This window comes from Corvus cornix, chromosome 4 (assembly GCF_000738735.6).
Source record: "Corvus cornix cornix isolate S_Up_H32 chromosome 4, ASM73873v5, whole genome shotgun sequence".
In the NCBI taxonomy this organism is placed as follows: domain Eukaryota; kingdom Metazoa; phylum Chordata; class Aves; order Passeriformes; family Corvidae; genus Corvus; species Corvus cornix.
This window is the reverse complement of record NC_046334.1, coordinates 14,944,128-14,962,137: the sequence shown is the minus strand read 5'-3', so window position 1 is coordinate 14,962,137 and position 18,010 is coordinate 14,944,128. Positions and strand designations below refer to the sequence as shown.

General features: G+C 41.7%; 1 protein-coding gene across 5 annotated transcripts in view; it reads right to left on the bottom strand.

The window, feature by feature from the left end:
- Window positions 1-18,010, bottom strand: part of ZNF827 (zinc finger protein 827) — a 100,630-nt gene that overhangs the window by 10,129 nt on the left and 72,491 nt on the right. For all 5 annotated transcript variants that reach the window (XR_005601757.1, XM_039550850.1, XM_039550851.1 and 2 more), the window contains exons 9-11: window positions 3,475-3,612; window positions 1,787-1,958; window positions 141-307 (exon numbers count right to left, since the gene is read on the bottom strand). Coding sequence is in view for 4 of the 5 variants with exons in the window: in XM_039550850.1 (XP_039406784.1) it covers window positions 141-307; window positions 1,787-1,958; window positions 3,475-3,612 (477 nt within the window). In the remaining variant the exon portion in view is untranslated. The remainder of the gene's footprint in view (window positions 1-140; window positions 308-1,786; window positions 1,959-3,474; window positions 3,613-18,010) is intronic.

The window sequence follows — 18,010 nt, the reverse complement described above, 5'->3', positions numbered from 1 at the left end:
AATTCACTTCAACTTTGAGAGATCAGGCCTTAATTAGCAAGCATTTCAGTGAAAGTAGAGTGCTAATGGGAAGTGTGAAGGTTGCACCTAAAAAGCAAGGAAGAGAGAGATCACTGCAGCTAGGAGAGAGGGATCATCACCTGTGTGCTTGTTGTTGACATGAGCCTTCATATCTGCCTCTTCCATAGTGACAAAATCGCATGCCGTGCAGCAAATGGAGAACATCCACTGCTCCTTATCCACGTGGAGGGACATATGACTGACAAACTGGACATTCATCTCTGTCTCAAACCCACACACATGGCAGCTGCAGGCAGAAGAGAATTCAAGAGTCAGAAACATTAAAAAAGAAACCACAAACAGAAGCCTATTGCCTTTCCCCAAATTTGCAAGAGGAAACTCATGACACAGTTTTCCGCTCTTCCTCGCTGCTCAATGTTCACTGCAAAATTCTTTTGTCTGCTGAACTGCCTTTGAACTGATAGCCATGCCAATGTGATTAAGGGCAGGCACAATGCAACAATCCTGTACGTGCTATAATGATGCTAAATAATCATAAAGTTAATTAAAAACTACAGATTCCAGATGCTGTGCATCACCTAACCGATTCCTTTGGGCAATAAGAGGCACTGCAGCTTTGCCAAGATGTTTAGTACAGCTGATACACTGACACACAGAGAGCTTGCTGCACACTCCAGGAATGATTTTTGAGCCCTGGAATGGTTCCCATGCCAAACTGGGATCTTGTGCAAAACTGCCTGGCAGTTCCAGTGTAAGCAAGTAAAAATGGGTTCAAACATTTCTTATGCTTGACTGGAAAACAGCAGTCTTCAGCTATGCGAATAATTAGCAGGGATACAGATTTTGCAGCCAGCACATAAACAGAGTGATACTGAGAGGCAGTGGAAAGGACCCTTTAATTTAACTTTCTTTGCAGCGTCCTCCTCTTGCTTTGATTAGGCCATTAACACTTAAAACAAGCCAGAAAGATTGGAAAAGGCATATACTCCAGGGCACTATTTTGCTTTCCCACGGCGAAGGACTAGATAATCTAATCCAGCAGGTCTCATTTATTTCTTACTTCTATGATTTTGTAATTAAATCTGCTCTTGGCACTTTGACTAAAAGTGAGAGTGATTTGGTAATCTGCTTGGCCACTAGAGTGCACATCACAGTTTGCAGAGTGCACAACAGTGCATACAACAAGAAGAATGTCTGAATATCCATTTTATCTGGGCAGTTCCTTTCAATTTTTCAGGCAAGTTCTCATTAAGGTTTTCTTTCTTTGATCATGTTGTTCACAGAATGTATAAACCTCTAGCAAACAGAGGAAATGTGTAGACTGATTTAACAAGTCTTGATACAGTTTTGGACTATTTGATTTCACGGATTTGGCTGAAGACAAGGGAACTATTGGAGGCAACTGGAAGAACAGGGCTTTAGATTTGCTATGAATCCGTGTACATGACGGGATGTTTCCAAACACAAAACTTAAAGGAACACTGCTTAAAAAGTTAGAGAGGCTTCTAAGAGCACAGCTGCCTCACAAAGCCATTTAAAAAAACCAACCCCACAGCAAACCCCTGAGTCCTTCCCAATGGCCAGCCAAGTCAAACAGCACACGGCAGCCAGCCGGGGTTCACTGCTCAGCCTAAGCCAGATACGGGCAAGACAAATACTTCAATCAAGGCTCCAACCCTGCAGCACCAGAAGCGTGGCCCTGTCACATGTCCTCAGCAGGCACACGAGACAGTACGTAGTGCACAGCCCTCGTCTGAGTGCTCACCTGTAGTAATAAGGGTGCTTCTTTCCATCGCTGCCCTCGGCCGTGACGGCGCTGACGATGTCCTCGGTGTCAGTGCTCACCAGCTTCACAGAGTGCACAGTCAGGTGCTGGTTCAGGTTAGCACGGCACTTAGCAGCATAGGGGCACAAGTGGCATTTGTATTTTCTCTCTTCTGAAAAAAGGAGCAGAGAGATGTGAGTGTGTACCTCAGTCTGAAGCCAGCTTCTTTGAAAGCTGCCAGTAACCAAGCGTGCGTTCCTTTGGGTTTCTCCAAGCGGCTTTCAGGATGAGGTACTTGGGAAGCTCGACATTTTAGAAGTTTATAGGAGTTCACAGCAATTACTAAAAAAAAAAAACCCAGATAAAAATAAAAACCCAAACTATTTGAAGATAGTTTAGGACAAGCTTTTTTAATTTGTTCTACCACTTATAGTCAGATAATATAAAGCCTTTATAAACTGGAAAACTGGGACAACTGCTGTTCTGGGAGCTGCAGCAAAGCCAGTAGAGAAACAGGTCAATAGTCTACAACTACCTCCTTTACCCAGCATCTTCTATTTGATTTTTGGGCTTGTTGAGGTTGCCCATATGACCACTTGCAGAGAGCTGGTAGTTGATGATTTTATATTAAAATCTGAGAGTAGAAGGAAGTGGAACATTGTATGTCGTTAGTCCAGTTCCAAAAATAAACTAATGAAAAAGCTCATTCAAAGAGCAGTTGAAAGAAATAAACTAATTCCTTGTGAGTTTCTGATGCTTTACAATTTTTAATATTCCTCCTTTTTATTTTAAATTAAACATTTTTAGATCCTGGCAGCACAGTTTTGTGTGCATGCCAGGCTGCATTTTGGGAAGGGTTGATTAAAATAACCAAACATTACATCAGCTTTTACAACCTTTTCTTTGAGGACCTGCTGCTCTAAAATTGAAATATAATGCTACAAAGCAGCTTAGGACTAAGGAAACCCCACTAGACCATGGAGCATCCTGAGCCTTTTCAGGATGGCTCTGCTGGATGGCTCAACATACAGTGGCATTATACCAACAGGATTTCTCAGCACTACATGGGAAATTCTTGCTTCCAAGTGTTATTTTGTGCAGTGCACCTCAGCAGGCTGACAGAGTGCATCTTCCATATAAAAACTCTGTTTGTGTCAGCTGATTTGAAGCTGATTTGCTTTAAGAAAGTTGATATGTTGTTGAACAACTCCTGTTCCTCTCAGCACTGTATGATGAGAGCAAAGATGAATGAGTTATTCAATCCTTTCAGTTTCACAAATCTGAAACACCAAGGCCAAATCTTCTGTTGTTCAGTGACATTTAAAAAGTTCATCAGGTGAACGATGTTTTTGTCCAAAAAACCCCTAAATCCATCCAAAAAAAAGGCTGTGCCTTCTCTTCAGAACTCCATTATCAAGCTTGGTTACCAGTTGGTGTCTGCAGTCTGGTGTGCTGGAACCCGGACAAACTTGAATTTGTAAGGAGAAATTTCACGTAGGCTGCGAAGAAATAAAACATTACCTCCCTGATGCTGCTCTGACATTGTGTCCTGTTCCTGCGCTTGGCTCTGCTCCAGGTGAGCCAGGGATGGCTCACACATTCCTCTCCTTACCATCTTGTTCCTCCCTAAAACAAACCCCACGGAATTCCTGAGTGCTGTAACAACCACCCAGCAAGCCCTGCCTTACCTGTGTGCAGCGAGAGATGCCGGGACAGAGTCTGCTGGCGACCAAACACTTTTCCACACACATCACAGGGAAACAGCTGGTCGTTAAATTTCCAAGGTGGCAATCCATTTCCCACCTCCAGCCCCAGCTTTTCTGTTTCTATGCCAAAAAACACAAAGTCATCTTAAGAACTCTGAAGACTTGCAGATTTCATTCAGTAGAGCCCTGTAGGCGTCATATAAAATGCAGCACTTCGGGTGCACGCTGTGTGATCTGGCACATGAGTCCATTTAAAAAGGAAACTCCCAATGCTGGAAGGAAATGAATCTTTCATACAGCATCTCTCATACACGCTCTAAAGCAGAACACTGAGCCAAAGTGTTCTGGACATAGGCACAGCCAAAGGCTTAAACCAGGTCATATACAGAGAGAAAGTCAAGAGTGAGCAGGGCAAGCATTAATCTCCAATTATGGTTTTGTGGAACAACCACTTCTTTGGCTTTTTCAGTCACCCACCTCTGTCTGGTGCATGAAGAAGCCTGGTCTGAGATGGTGGTCTGTCTAACACTGGATTATTATTCAGGGCTGAAGAAAGATTTCCAGATAGTTTCTTTTCTACCGAGGCAGGAATTTTTGTTACATAGAATCATTTAGGTTGGAAAAGACCTCTAAGATCCAGCGCACCCATTAACCTAACACTGCCAGGTCCATCACTAAAGCCATGTTCTAAAGTGCAAATCTACACACACATGGGTAGTCTGACTCTGAACACCAGAAGACTGCTCAGACAAACATTAAAACAAAAGGACACAGCACCCCAGAATGTGGCTGGCATCCAAGGTAAGCTCTACCCAGCACTACTGTCCTCTGGCATCAAAATCCCCAGCAGCTTAGAGGGCCATCCATTGAAAAACTGTGACCCAAAGTGAACTATTATCTTTTAATAAGTGGTTTGAATTGTTTCAGGAACAGAGAATACAGAAATACAGACAAAAAGAAATCCCACAGAGCATAGAGCACAGATATGAAGGCACTTTGTAAGGAAGTTGAGAGAAAGGGACTGGGAATAAGGAAGAGGAAAAAACGTACACAATGCTTCAAGAAGTTGAAAGCATGGCCGGTTTTGATTTGGACAGAATGGAGCAAAAAGCAGGTACTTTGGGGAGAGCAGTGTACTACTTAAATCAGCAAGAGAAAGAGCATCAGCAAGTCTTGAGTAAAAAAATACTCTGTGCAAGGGTCCTGTTCCCTGAGAAGGGACTGCTTTTGTAAGAGGTGCACAGAACTACCAGGGTACTCTGCAGGTCTCTAAACACAGCAGCCAGCAGTGAGGGGGCTTGCTGTAATTCTTCTAGTTCCACTGGAATGAAAGATGCCACAGGCAGAGCACCCTTTCCCAAACCGCCACCGCCTCTGGGATTGCTGCCCAGAACAAGCTCCACCACTGCATGTGAACATGCCCTGATGGAGGAAAACCACTTGGCTGGGATTTCCAGGTAAATGGGAGGGGAGGAGCTGGGGACAGGAGTTCAAAAACGTAGTGAGTGTAAGTTAACATTGTGGAGTTTGGCACAAACAGCAAAATCCTCATCCCATGAAGCACTGAGGAATAAACACCCCCCCCTCTTGTACTAGCAGCCCCTCACTGACAGTCACCTACCACTGCAGATGTGACTGCCATGGCTGAGAGAGTCTCTCCTTCAGAGAGAACTTTTCAGACAACTCCACTGTGGTTTAGGCAAAGAGCTGTCAAATACTGTATTTAATTTAAGCAATAATAAAAACAATGCCTCATTTGAGGCAGAGAATCCACATAGAAATCTCAGCAAATTTAGGGCTGGCCATACTTGCCAGTCCCCTCTCCACTGTACGTTCTCCTGTGACCCTGTAATATGTACAATATTCACACCAGAGGAATTCTGAGCCACCTCTGAGTGCTACCATCCAACAACACATTTTTCTTAAAAGAATTTCTAATTAGAAAACAAGGTCTGCCTATTCAAAATAGTCATTTTGTGAAATTAAAAAGGAAGACAACCCCCCCCATCCCCTAAGGGCTGTAAGTGACCCATAACCTCCAAGAACTTCAATAAAGAAGGATTCTTTTTATTGCTATCCTTGAGTTCCAAACAATAGAAAAATCTGACTCCGTGGAAGTGCTACAGATGTTTCAGCAGAGCTTTTTGAGTACATAACCAAAACAGTGCTTCAAATGAGGATAATAGTAATAATTATAAGAGAAGGTCACAAGGGTGTAGGTTACTTCAGTATGGTCACAACAAAAATGAATTAATTGGGACACATACCAAACAAGCAGGCTCAATTAAGTAAATAAGTCTCTTAACAATTCACTTCAGCATTAGTCATCAGCCCTCTTTTATCTCTGAAGAAAAAGAAATATAGTATCATCTTCCCTATGAAGGACTGTCCTGGGAAGCTCACGGGAAGCTGGAAAAACAGCAGCTTTCTGATTATCTCAAGCTGGTGACAGCCAGTCAGTCCCTTGCAAAGGAGCTGCATATTTTCCATTGATGCAAAGGAGAACGCTGAGGTGTTTTGGAAGTATTTCTGTTTACTTTAAGGGTGTCTTTCTGGACTCCTTACTACAGTGCTTCTTTCTTCTCTTTTGACTGAATCTTCTCTCTGCAGCAAAGTGCTTTTTCTGTTCAGCAGCTTCTTAGCTTGCTCATGGCAAACCAGAACTGGTCTCTTGCAACAGAAGCCTCAACACTTTGTGAAAGATTTCTCAGCTCCAAGGAAAACCACCTACGTCCACCCATCTCACCCTCTGGGCAAGTTTTGACTGCATCCTGAAAACTGGAGCTCTGTGTCCATACAAGGGTCCAGAAATCTTCCCAGAACATGCCCAGCACCTGACCTCACCAGTGACCTGAAAAGTCATGTGAATCAACTTCCACACTCAATCCTTGGGCTCTGGCTCTAATTAATGCCAAAGAATGGTGTTTTCTGGGAAGTGAGTACAGGCCCAGCGACTCCAAGGCCAGAACACTGGGCTGCGTACAGCATTCTCTGTGCATCCCTAAGCTCTGATCCAAGGCAGTCAGAATTGTCAGCCTTTAAGAACACCTTACACGCTGGCCAGGAAGAAGATGGACTGAGACCAAGTAAATGTTAAATAATAAATCACTGTTGTGAAAAGTGTCTCACAGAAATCCATCTTTCACCATGACACCCCCTATACTAAAACGAAGAGGAAAACAAAAAGAGAAAAAAAAAATGAAGGACTTGATACAAGATTTCTACTTTAAATGAATAATCCATAGCAAATTCCCGAACTCCTATGTTAGGAAATCATAATGACAAAATTGAAATTATTAAGCAACAGACTGTATTTCTGTGTGGGTTTTGGAATTTAAAACAAAATACGCTCAATAAAGTGAAGGGCCTCCAAGTTCTCCAGTACAACATTAAAAAGAAACAGAAGGATTAAGACTCAGGATATTACAGGCTAGTGATAAAAATATTTTGAAATAATTTTGCATAGAATTCTTAAGTGCTAAGAATCTTATGTAAAGGTAAAACAATTAAATATAGTGAAATACATCTTTCTGGACACCTGTACATCTTTATGGACACCTTTCCTGCCCTCCTGCATAACCTGGTATCACTCCCCTTCTAGCCACAAGTCAACTTCATAATGAGTAGCTGTGTAAAGCTGATCATCTAAGAAGGGGTTAGGAACTGCCACCATCTGTATTTTCTCTGAGGTGAGGACAACTGCGGAAACATTGTTCTGTGCCTCCTCTTCTCCCTCCAAACAGATTTCATTTCTGGCAAACAAAGCACTGCAGCTTGGAAGAGTCACCATTTAACCCTTTCCTGAGGTGTTGGGCATAGTTCTGCACAAGTATGTATTTTCAGTTTTCACATTTAGGGATTAATCTTTTCCTCTCCAACTGGTGATATCAATACAGAGAGTGTATTAACCTTCTGAAAAGTCTTTACCCTGCCTTTTGTCAGGATATGCTTGGAGAGAGGACACCGTATCTGGTGGAAGCTGTAACTGAAGAAGAGGATGAGGCGTGACCTGAATACATAAGTGACTGTCTAGAGTCACCCAATCAGCCTTGTGACTGCTGGTGTCTGTTGGGCACAGGAACTTCCCAGGGACTGGCTTTGGACTCTGATACTTTGATTACTTATTTTCTTTTACTTTGATGTATTTGTCAATTACTGCTTCACAGTGTTTTATGCTACATTATGTTTTAATATGCTGTCCAGTGCCATGCCCAACTTTAGATCTTTATACAAACAATGGAAAGAATGAAACCACTATTTAAGTGAAAAAGACAAACCTAAGGAAACAAACAAAGTGTGCTGAAGTGTCATTCAAAGAAGATAAATTCATGTTTATAACCTTTGCTGGTTTACTGTCTGCTCTCACATCCTGTAACTCATATCAGCAGCTGCTTCTCTTTTTTATCTTTGCAGCTCCATAGACCTCGGAAGCAAACAAATCCACAAGGGCAGATCCTCATGGTCAGATGGAATCCCATGGATATAAATTAAATAGATTGTTCTTTGCAATAAGTATTCCTTAATGAGATGGAAGTGAGAGGTGCTGGTAAGTTTTAACAAAGAAGGTCAAAATTCATTTTCTCTCCATTCTTCTGGAAGTGTGTGCCGTAGTTAGTTATGTTTTGGGTTATTCAGACAGTTTGACACCACAAAAAATGGTCAAGGAGAAACCAGGTAAGTAATTTTGAAAATAAAATGAACAAAAATCCTGTGAAAATAGAGAGTGGTGGTTACATTATTTTCAATAAATGCTGCTTGCAAGCTGAATGCCATGAAGGAAACAAGTCAGAGGTCCAGAAGGTCTGGAGACAGAAGAGCCACCCAGGGTGAGGCTGAGAGCTAAGAGGGACAGCCAACCAAACTCTGGACAGGAGGTGACATGGGAAAAGGTAGATGATACAGAAGAAAAGGAAAGAAAGCATGTGGTACCTCCCTCCTCCCACTCCAGGGGATAAAACCTGATGTAAAAAAGACAAGATGCAGAAGGAAGCTCCTATGGAAGAGTGCATCTAAAAAATTCCACCAAACCAGAAAATTAATAAACTGACTAAGAAACAGTGCTGGACAAGGTAACCAGGGTTCTGTGAGCTCATGGCAAGAGGATGAACACTCCTGTGCAGATGTCCAACAGCAAGGCATCTCACTTTGCTGTGTAAGACTTGGGACATTAAACAGTCATCAGGTAACTTTTGGCTGCTCCCAGCCTGAGGTGAATTGCAGCTTTTTCCCTTGAGATCTGTCAAGTACCCCACCTTCACCCAAGAGGTAAATGCACTGCATGCAGCCCTACAGAAACGTCACAAAAGCTTGCTCCATTTGTAAGGTTATTTCTGTTTGGTTATGTCTAAATAACAAAAACTTCAAGAAATTATTTATTCAGAAACAAGGTATTAAGGTCAGGTAGTCATGCAAACATTGCTTTAAAAACATTTATTTGCTCAAAGAAATTTTCTTTCATTCTTCTGTCTGCATCTATCTTATTATACTGTCTTACTACTTTCTGCAGTGTTTCCATCATCAAAGATGCATTTTATTGCTTTGGAGTCTTCCCCTTAACATGTTCATCTATCACCTCTGGCAGGCACACTGTATTTAAAAATTGAGAACTCCTTTTATGAAATATGTAATTAAGGCTCTGTTGCAAGCTTGTTTGCCAAAAGCCTGTGAAAGGTTCCCAAGCTCAAAAATATATTGACTATACAAAATTGCAGTGCTCCAGACACTATATCTCTTACTCCCTTTCCAACTTGCTTCCACAAAGGTTTTATTTGTAGGACCAGAAATCTTATTTCTAGTAAGTCAGTTAAAATAAATAGTGGGATCCTTCCAGGTACTGTAGCTCCTGAGGAAGGTATGTCTCTCCACGTCGATATCAGCAATCCTGACTGGTCCTGCAATCTTCATCTGTCACCCCCTGCATCACAGGATCCTGTCTGGTCTTGATTCAGGGTGTATCTTTTACTATGAGCAGACTCATCCACTATTAACTGAGATAAGCAATTGCTTTCTACGCATAGAATTTTCCCATATTCCCCACAAAAATCCAAAGAAGATAGAAAATTCTAGTTCCACTTGTGAGGGGGTCATGTCCTTTTTGTTTCATAAGCCCCAAAAATCTGCACATAATCAATCTGAATGACAGAACAAATGCACAGAGGAAGCAGGAAAAGTCTCCTTTCCAAATAAAAAACTTTACCAATTAATGCTCTTATTTTTTTCCCCTCAAAGGCTTTGCAAATGTTTAACGTTACTATGGAGTGTGGTAAAAAGCAGTAATGTTATGATAATTTAAAATCCTTTAAAATTCCTTTAAAATATGGAAAAGGGTAGAACCCAAGTGGTTTTATGTATCAGTAGCACAGTACTTAAACTGCTCTTTCTGAAAACAACAACAATCAAAGTTGGGAATACTTCAATAAAGTGCTTGCACAGCCCACCAAAAGAAACATTAATATTGTGCACAAAAGTATTCCAAGTGCACAACAATCGACAGCAGCACTTGAAAAGGTCACTGAGAAACAATAAAGATGTCAGGGTTTGGGAAAGATTAAAAAATAGGTAAAAGATGAACTTTAAAGCTGACTCCATAGAAGAACATGGAAAAAAAAGTGAAGCCCCCTTCACTGCTAAGACCAAGCCCATTGCTCAAAAACGGACAAATCAGAAGCAGGGTGAGAAAGTCAGGGCAAAGACAAGGTTGGGACAACACTGACTTTAAAACACAAAGCCACTTCCACCTTTGCATCAAAACTCACACCTATTTTCACTTTGTGATAACCTTCAGTTGCATTATAAAGCTCTGGGATTTGCATTTATTCTCTGCATTAAGATCAAAACTTAAGAAACAACCAAGAAGAGAGAAAAAAATCCAGTAAATTCTGTGCAAGGTGGCTGAAGTCGCAGATTTTTAAGGTACTCTAAAGCTGCAATAATGTTGCAGTCATTTCTTGAAAACTATTTTTACAACATGTACATTATGACCTCAATTAGAGGATAGTGATGGACAACAGCCTCTATTTCCCCCAGCTTGTATTACCACTGTCTTGCTTGCTTTAGCATAAAGCATAAACAGGACTGTCTTGTGGTAACTGCATCCCTTACACAACAAGAAAGAAAAGAACAATGTAAAATTCACAACAGATGCAAAATCAGGCCCTCCCCAAGCTGTGAATTTGGTGGCCAAGAAGCAGCAGTTGTGGAAGAGTCCCTTTATCTCACTGCACCGGCATCAGTTACCACAGGGAAGACCAGCTGGATTTCATGGCTGCAGATGAAGCAATGCAATATGGCCTAGAGGGGAAATGACATACTTTTTCTTTCACTGAGGGTGCTGAGACATTTCAAGAAAGGCAAAGGAAGCACCAACAAATCCCAAAAAGTGTTTTTAAAAGCTTTACCATATCACTGTTGGCCAAGAACAGCTGATCCTTTCAGTAGCAAAGGGCTCTATCACCATTACTACTTTTTTTTTTTTTCTTGTTTAGAAATAACAGCTAAAGTCTGCATCTATTGTCAGAGAAAAACCTGGTAATGTGCTCTCTCTTATCTTTGCATAATATATTTCACTTCATTTCCTCCTGAAAATATCCTCATGACAACAGTAAAATGTGCCACAATAAACTCACGTAAGTTTCTTCTAACTCACTCCCAAGCAGGTGGCCCTCACATCTACCTCATCTATATTTACACTGCTTGTAACATTTATTTTGGGTGCTACAACACTGAGTTCATATGAACTAGTGAAAGTATAATTTGCTCCTATTGCTGTTTTTAAACCAAAATTAATTCATTTCCATAGTGCCAATAGGTTTCTACCTTTTAATTTCTTTCATACAATTCTGCTTAAGACACACTTCTAAGAAACCCTTTGAAAAAATCACTCAAACATTGTGCACATTAGGACCATTATGGGGCACACAAATTTTCCTTTTTTTCTTTGGTTTTTGTCAATGTGACAACTTCTGCTTGCAAGTCCACACGAAACAGGGGTTTTTCTTTCCTTAAGAGAAGGTAGTAAACATACCTAGGGTGCTTTGCAGAGGCTAACACTAGTAGTACCCATCCAGCATTCAGACACAAATAAAGAAATATTTGCCTTTAGATTATATTTTTCTTTTCAGCTTTCTGCCTCTTTTTGGGTGAAGCAAAATCTGTACTTGGAAGAAGCTGGTGACCAGAAACCTCAATGGGGGAATGCAAAACCCAAATGAAGGTTGGGTTCCTGAGCTGACTGAACTAAAACAAAATAATCAACACTGGATGAAAAAGTAACTACAAATATTTGGCCAGAGCCACCTTTCCCAAGGTGCTTGTGATTGCTGCTGTACAAGAAAATGTTCTTGCTGCTTTTATTGCAGATTCCCCAAGTGATAAGCACTGAATCTGCCATTTCCTTGAGGCCTTTAACTCGCTCTTTTTAAGATATTCACATCTCTCCCTGCTCTCTCTTCTATCACCAGCACAGGCATCTGCCTGTAAACCATCCCCTCCTTCTGCATAATTCTCCCATCTGCCTTCTGCTCGGACTGTAGTGAGCACCACAACGGCCCCAAACTCAACTAAAACACCCTGCAACAAATTAGGGCAAATTTGTACTTGGATTGAAATCATGCTGTGGAAGTAAAAACTCCAAACTTGTCCTCAGCTTTGCTTAGATTATTTTTAAACAATAGTCTTTATGTCTATCTAGCCATCTGTCCAAACAGCTGATGAATTCTACATTTAATTTACTCTTAGGCAGACAAATGTTGTAGAAGACAAACTTGTATAAGGTAAGATAGGTGAGGACTGGAGAGTCCCAAGGTAACTAAAAAGAAATGTCAGAAATGATGTGTTCCAATTCCTTTTGCAGAGCTAGAAAACTGATTTTAAAACCTGTCTTTCTATTTCATGTTGAGCTTGTATTTGGAAAAGTTTCATCTTCAGGAAACATTCTGACTCAGTGCTGATGCTTACATTTACAGGAGGTTCTGATATTAGGAAAGACAAAAGAAGATATGAAACTAGAGATAGGTTTGAATGAGATGCAGATTCTAAACTACAGCATGCTGAGTATCTGTAAGACAAATGCCTCATCTATCAAATCTCTTTCAGGAGGTTGTTCAGTCACCACCATGGCTTTGTTACTGAATTTATATCCCAGAATTAGAGCTGGAAGGGGCCCCAGGAGCCAGCTTGTCTCTCCCTCACCCAGAGGCACATCAGCCACTCACCAAACTTATCCATCAGTCCCAACAGATGCTTTTCTTACTTATTTTTTTAAAAAACCCTCCTGTGACAGAGGCTCCAGAGGCTCCTCTGACAGTTGTGCCAGTGCAAAAACACCCCACTGCTAGAAAGTTTTACTTCAGTCTTGGAGTTTAGCTTCAATCTCCTCCGCTGTCATTTAAGCCTGTTATTTCTTATTCTGCTCACATGAACATGGGCAAGGTTTATTATTTTACTCTCAAAGCTGTCATTCTACATATCTGAATGCCATTATCATATCTCCCCTCTTTTCTTCTCCAGACTAAATAAATAGGTAAAATTCTTCAATCTTCATGCACAGCTCATGTGTTCTAAACCTCTGACCACCTCTGTCTCCTCCACATTGTTCTTGGATTACGGAGCTCAAAATTGAATTCAGGGCTCCAGCTGCAGAGCAGAATTACTACATGTGCCTTACAGACAACATTCCCAACACCTCAGCCAGATATTTGTCCTTTCTGCAATGCCAGCTCTACACACAGTGTCTGACCAACCCTAATCCAGATCCCCGCCTTAAGCTGCACTGCCTGGATGTTCATGCCTCCTCTTTCTTCGTGGCACTCACCATTCCCCCAGGCACAGAACTTTGATCTCACTGCACTGGTTGCTAGTTTTCACACAGTTTCTTCAATTCCTCAAGGTAAGACTGAACTCTGTTGTTCTGTCCTCCCAAGTGCTTATGGCACCTCCTTGCAAGGTGTGCCCCAGACATTTAATATACATCCTTTCTCCTCCATCATTCACAATGTTAATAAAAGGACTGATGAATACCAGAGCAAGCACAGCCTCTTGCAGACCCCATGTGGTCCCTGGGGTTTGACAGCTGCACCTCACCACTTAATTAGAGCTGTACCTACCCTGGGTTTCCCTTCTTACTATGGGTATATTGTGGGAGGACACATCAGAAGCTTCACTCAAGCCCAGAGGTCATTAACTGTTGTTAGGCTTCTTTCCATATGCATCTCCAAGTTGGTTCCAGTTATCCTTCCTGAAGCCAACAGGGGTTATTTTGCTGTTTTCCCTTCTTCCTTTCCCAAACCCAACATTCTACAACTTTGTGGTCATTCTCCCCCAAGCTGTCTTCTATTACCTGCATCAAAAGCTCCCAGGAACTTGCTGGGCAGCCCTGTGTTGTCCCAAATTCACTTCCCAGAATAATACATGGTAGTATTAGCAAATAAAAGTCCCACATTTCTCACTAAGTACTTCCAATGATTGTAGCTGCTCAGAAAACCCTTCTCAAATTTGACCTCCACTTGTGTTACCTAGTTAAGAATATTTATGGCAACAGTGATTTTACTTTTTCAAAAATCACTTGCTATTGAGTAACTATTACTCAGCAAACTTATTATGATAAGTTAAATAATAAGAGCTGCCAAAATAATATGAGATGTCAAAACCTGCCCTGCTTGAAAGGGTAAAAAAATCCAAATGCTAAGTTTTATTTTTCCATGCAGGATAAAACTGTTCAATTTGGCCATTTTTGCTCTGGATTTGAAGCTGTTGATATTTCTTAACAGTTTTTGGTTTGCTGGGTTTAATGATTGTGATCTAGTTTGGGTTTATTCTAAATGAAACCAGAAGGTATTTGTTCCGAGTGAAATTACTTTGCTTTTCTATCCTTTACCATAAGTTGATTGTGCTCTAGAAGGAGCAAACATAAAAGAGAAATGAAATTTAAAAAGTGAATATTTTTGCCTGCAAGAGAACACTGCACTGTATGAGAGGGAAATAAAATTTACCCTGTATAAAGGCAGCCCATAGTAAAACAAGAAACACAAGTTTTCAGATAGATGTCAAATGCCTTCCAAGACAGTCATTAGACATGGACCTGAACTCTTTCTGCTTGTTTTAGTTAACACCTTTCATCTTGAAGGTCCTGTAAACAATTGGCAAAATTATCAGTGCGGTGACTTCACAGGGAAAAGAAGCTAACTCTATGTGCCCACAGCAATTTGTGCCAAGTCCTGCTATTTAGCCTGTAGTGAAAGATTCACCAGGAGTTTCATGGGATGCTCAGAAAGACATGATCACATTCCCTGCCCAATAAATACTGACAGTTAAGAAAAACTAAGTCATGTACAATGATGCACGTGCTGCACATCTCACTTGTCCTGCTTCAGCCAGAGAACACACCGTACCTGCTTGAGCAAGAGGCCAATTTGCTGTTTTGAAATGGTTTGTTCTGCATAATAATGAAATTTTCAGCTCTGAAAGGGACTCTGCTATTTATGAAAACTGTGTGGCTGCTCAGGACACAGCCTCTATTGCTGCACTACAGATCTGCACCACACGTGCAGGAGATGCAAACCTGCTTGGCAGCAGACCCAGAAGATGCTGCAATGAGTTGAAGCTGCCTTGGTTAAGATCCCATGGAATGAACCAGAAACGTGGCAGTCTCTGCTCAATGGCTGTGGTGCAAAGTGGTTGTCAAGGCAGCTGGGTGCACAGGGAGAGAAGGCTGCACGCAGGCAGACGGTCATGGGAATCTGAAGACAGGATGCGATAGATGGAAAACGTGCCAGAGCCACTATCAGGCAGTTTAGCACTGAATTATGTTGAACAAATTCTGCAAAATCTGTCTTGCTTTGGATAACTATGCCAAGCACAGCCCACTTCTACAGCAGTTCAACTATCTCACCTTCCTAGAATCCCTTGCCACAAGTCGCCAGCTATCTGCCTCCTGCTATCAGACTGCAGAGAGCCACCTCGGTGGCTGACAGTCCCTGGCCTTCCAGAGAGCTCATACCAGTCACTCGTACCCACAAGACATTCTTTTTGTGGGAAGAATTAGCATGTTGGAGATAAGGAACTAAAATCGGTTACTAAAAATCAATCTGCCACTCTGTCAAAAAGAAAACTTTCCTACCATCTATGAAGCTGTCACACAGGCTGGATTTGTCAGAGGGACACCGCTCCAGTATACTTATTCATGCACCTGTGTTGATTTTTACACAACCATACACATGCACACCCCATGTGTACACACACACACACAAAGAAGAGTATCTGGCTGAATCTTACTCCCAGACAGGTACCAGAAGAAAAAGAAAATTAAAAGGGTGCTTTTGAGGACTGAGAGAAGCAGACTTTGCACAGCTTAGGGAGTACCTACAATTGTGCCCTGCAGGTGGCAATGACTGTGTGGCATCTGCTTCCACTTTTCCCAAGCACATTTCACAGGAATCCTACGACAGAAATGAACAGCAGGACCAAATGCCTGATGGAACATGCCTTGGTAGTGAATTAAGTGCCACTCTCACTTTTCTGCCCTGACAGGAAGCCAATAGGGGTCAGGGACTCTCATCACCAGGAAACTGAAGGGGGTTATCCAATGTCTTGGATATGCAGAGCTCATAACTCAGACCAAAACTGAAAGCAGATAAAATGATCATAAGCACTAATAATGGGATAAAGCAAGGGGGGAAAGAAGCACTACATAAGTCAATTCACATGCATGTGCATTCCCCCTCTGCAATTACATTGGCAATAAAAATTGCTGTTCCATCACAGGGACAGAAACAGCTGCCAGGATCTTGAAATATTCTTTTAGACTGTCAAAAAAAGTCTGAAGTCCGGCAAACATGATTAAGGGAATGGAGTATCTGTCACAGAAGGGGAGCCTGAGAGAGCAAGGACTATTCAGCCTGGAAAAAAGGTGACTTGGTGGGATCTTTCCAACCTGGAAAAATACCTGATAGGGGGAAGTAAGAAGATGAAGTCAGGCTCTTCTTAGTGATGCCAGTGGAGAGGAGGTAAGGGCACAAATTAAAACACAGGAAAATCCATTTAAGCATAAGAAAACAGTTTTTCTTATGGTGAGCAAGGTCAAACACTGGCACCTGTTGCTCAGAGATTGCCCAGAGTCTCCAGTCCTGGAGATATTCAGAACCTGACTGGACATAGCCTTGAGCAACAAGATGACTCTGCTCTGGGGAAGGGTGTGGAATTAGACTTCATACCTCAACCATCCTGTGATTCTCTTAAAAATAATAACCCACAGGTTCTGCTGTCTTGAATGAATTAAAAATCAATTGCTTGTAATCACACTCTTAAGCCCTGGCTTTCATTTACAAATTCTAACATTTAAACATTTGAAGAAAGCCTTCCTACAGTAAATAGGATTGCCCACAATGTGGAGTTAGAGGCTTTTTGGCAGATGTAAGCAAACAACTGTAAGAAGGTGTGAATCATTCTAATTAACTCCATGGGTACATAGCTGGGAAGCTACACAAGGGCAATTTAAATGCCAACATTTCACTGCTGGTCACTTCAGTGGAAATCCTCAGGGTTTCACAGTCCCCTAAGGCCTAAAGACATTTTCCAGGGTGACACAAGCAGCAATGGTCCCCTACACAGAAATCGAACCCTCAAGGTGTCCCTTCATTTCTGCAGTGTGCTTATAGTGGTCTCAGGGACAATGCAGGGTAAGTTAAAAGGAGAAAGTCTGGCAGCATAAAAGAGACCAAGAAGGGAAACTGTCACCAGCAGCTCTTGAGGAAATGAAAGCCATAGCCAGATTCACTCTAATCTCATATTCAAACTAATAAAGTCATAACTTTCTTAACTAACCTAGTGATGACCCAAAATTCAGAGCTGGTTGCTGTAGATGGTTGCAGAAGTTTAGTTTGCTGCAGAGCACAGGAAAACAGAATGAAGCACAAATACTGCCAGAAAGTAGTGGATATGAATTAGCACCTCTGCAGGTTGGACCAAAAGAGCTCTTGCTATCTACTTTCTAGATGCTTGGAGTCACAGAAAATGACAACACCAAGAGCTATAGTGACCTTAAAGCATGCTTAAAAAGGAATTAGGCAGGAAGACACATGCAAACTCATACAAAAGAATGTGGTATCTGCACAACACCACCAGCTTGATTATTTATCACATTCAAGCTAAAATTCTAAACCCTCAGCAGGTATTTTCCAGCTACAGTAACAGAAGAAAGTGAACAAGATTAAGTGTGCTCATGGGCATGCCAGTCTCACACAAATGCTGAAATTTCACATGGTCGAAGGATACAGCCTCCCTTCACCCTGCTCACATCCCACCATTCCCACAAACCATTGGGAAAAAAAAGGAGATTAGTTCACTACTTCCCCTGATGTGGCCACACAGGTGTTGGTACTGCTGTGTAGCAGAATATGCAAAGATGAGGCCCTGGGAGCAGGCAGGTTTTCACCTTTTAGTGTATTGAAGTTACAGTGGAATTACTGCTTTAGAGAAAAGGAGGACAGTGTGAGTATGAAGAGTGACAGGAGAAACCTGTACA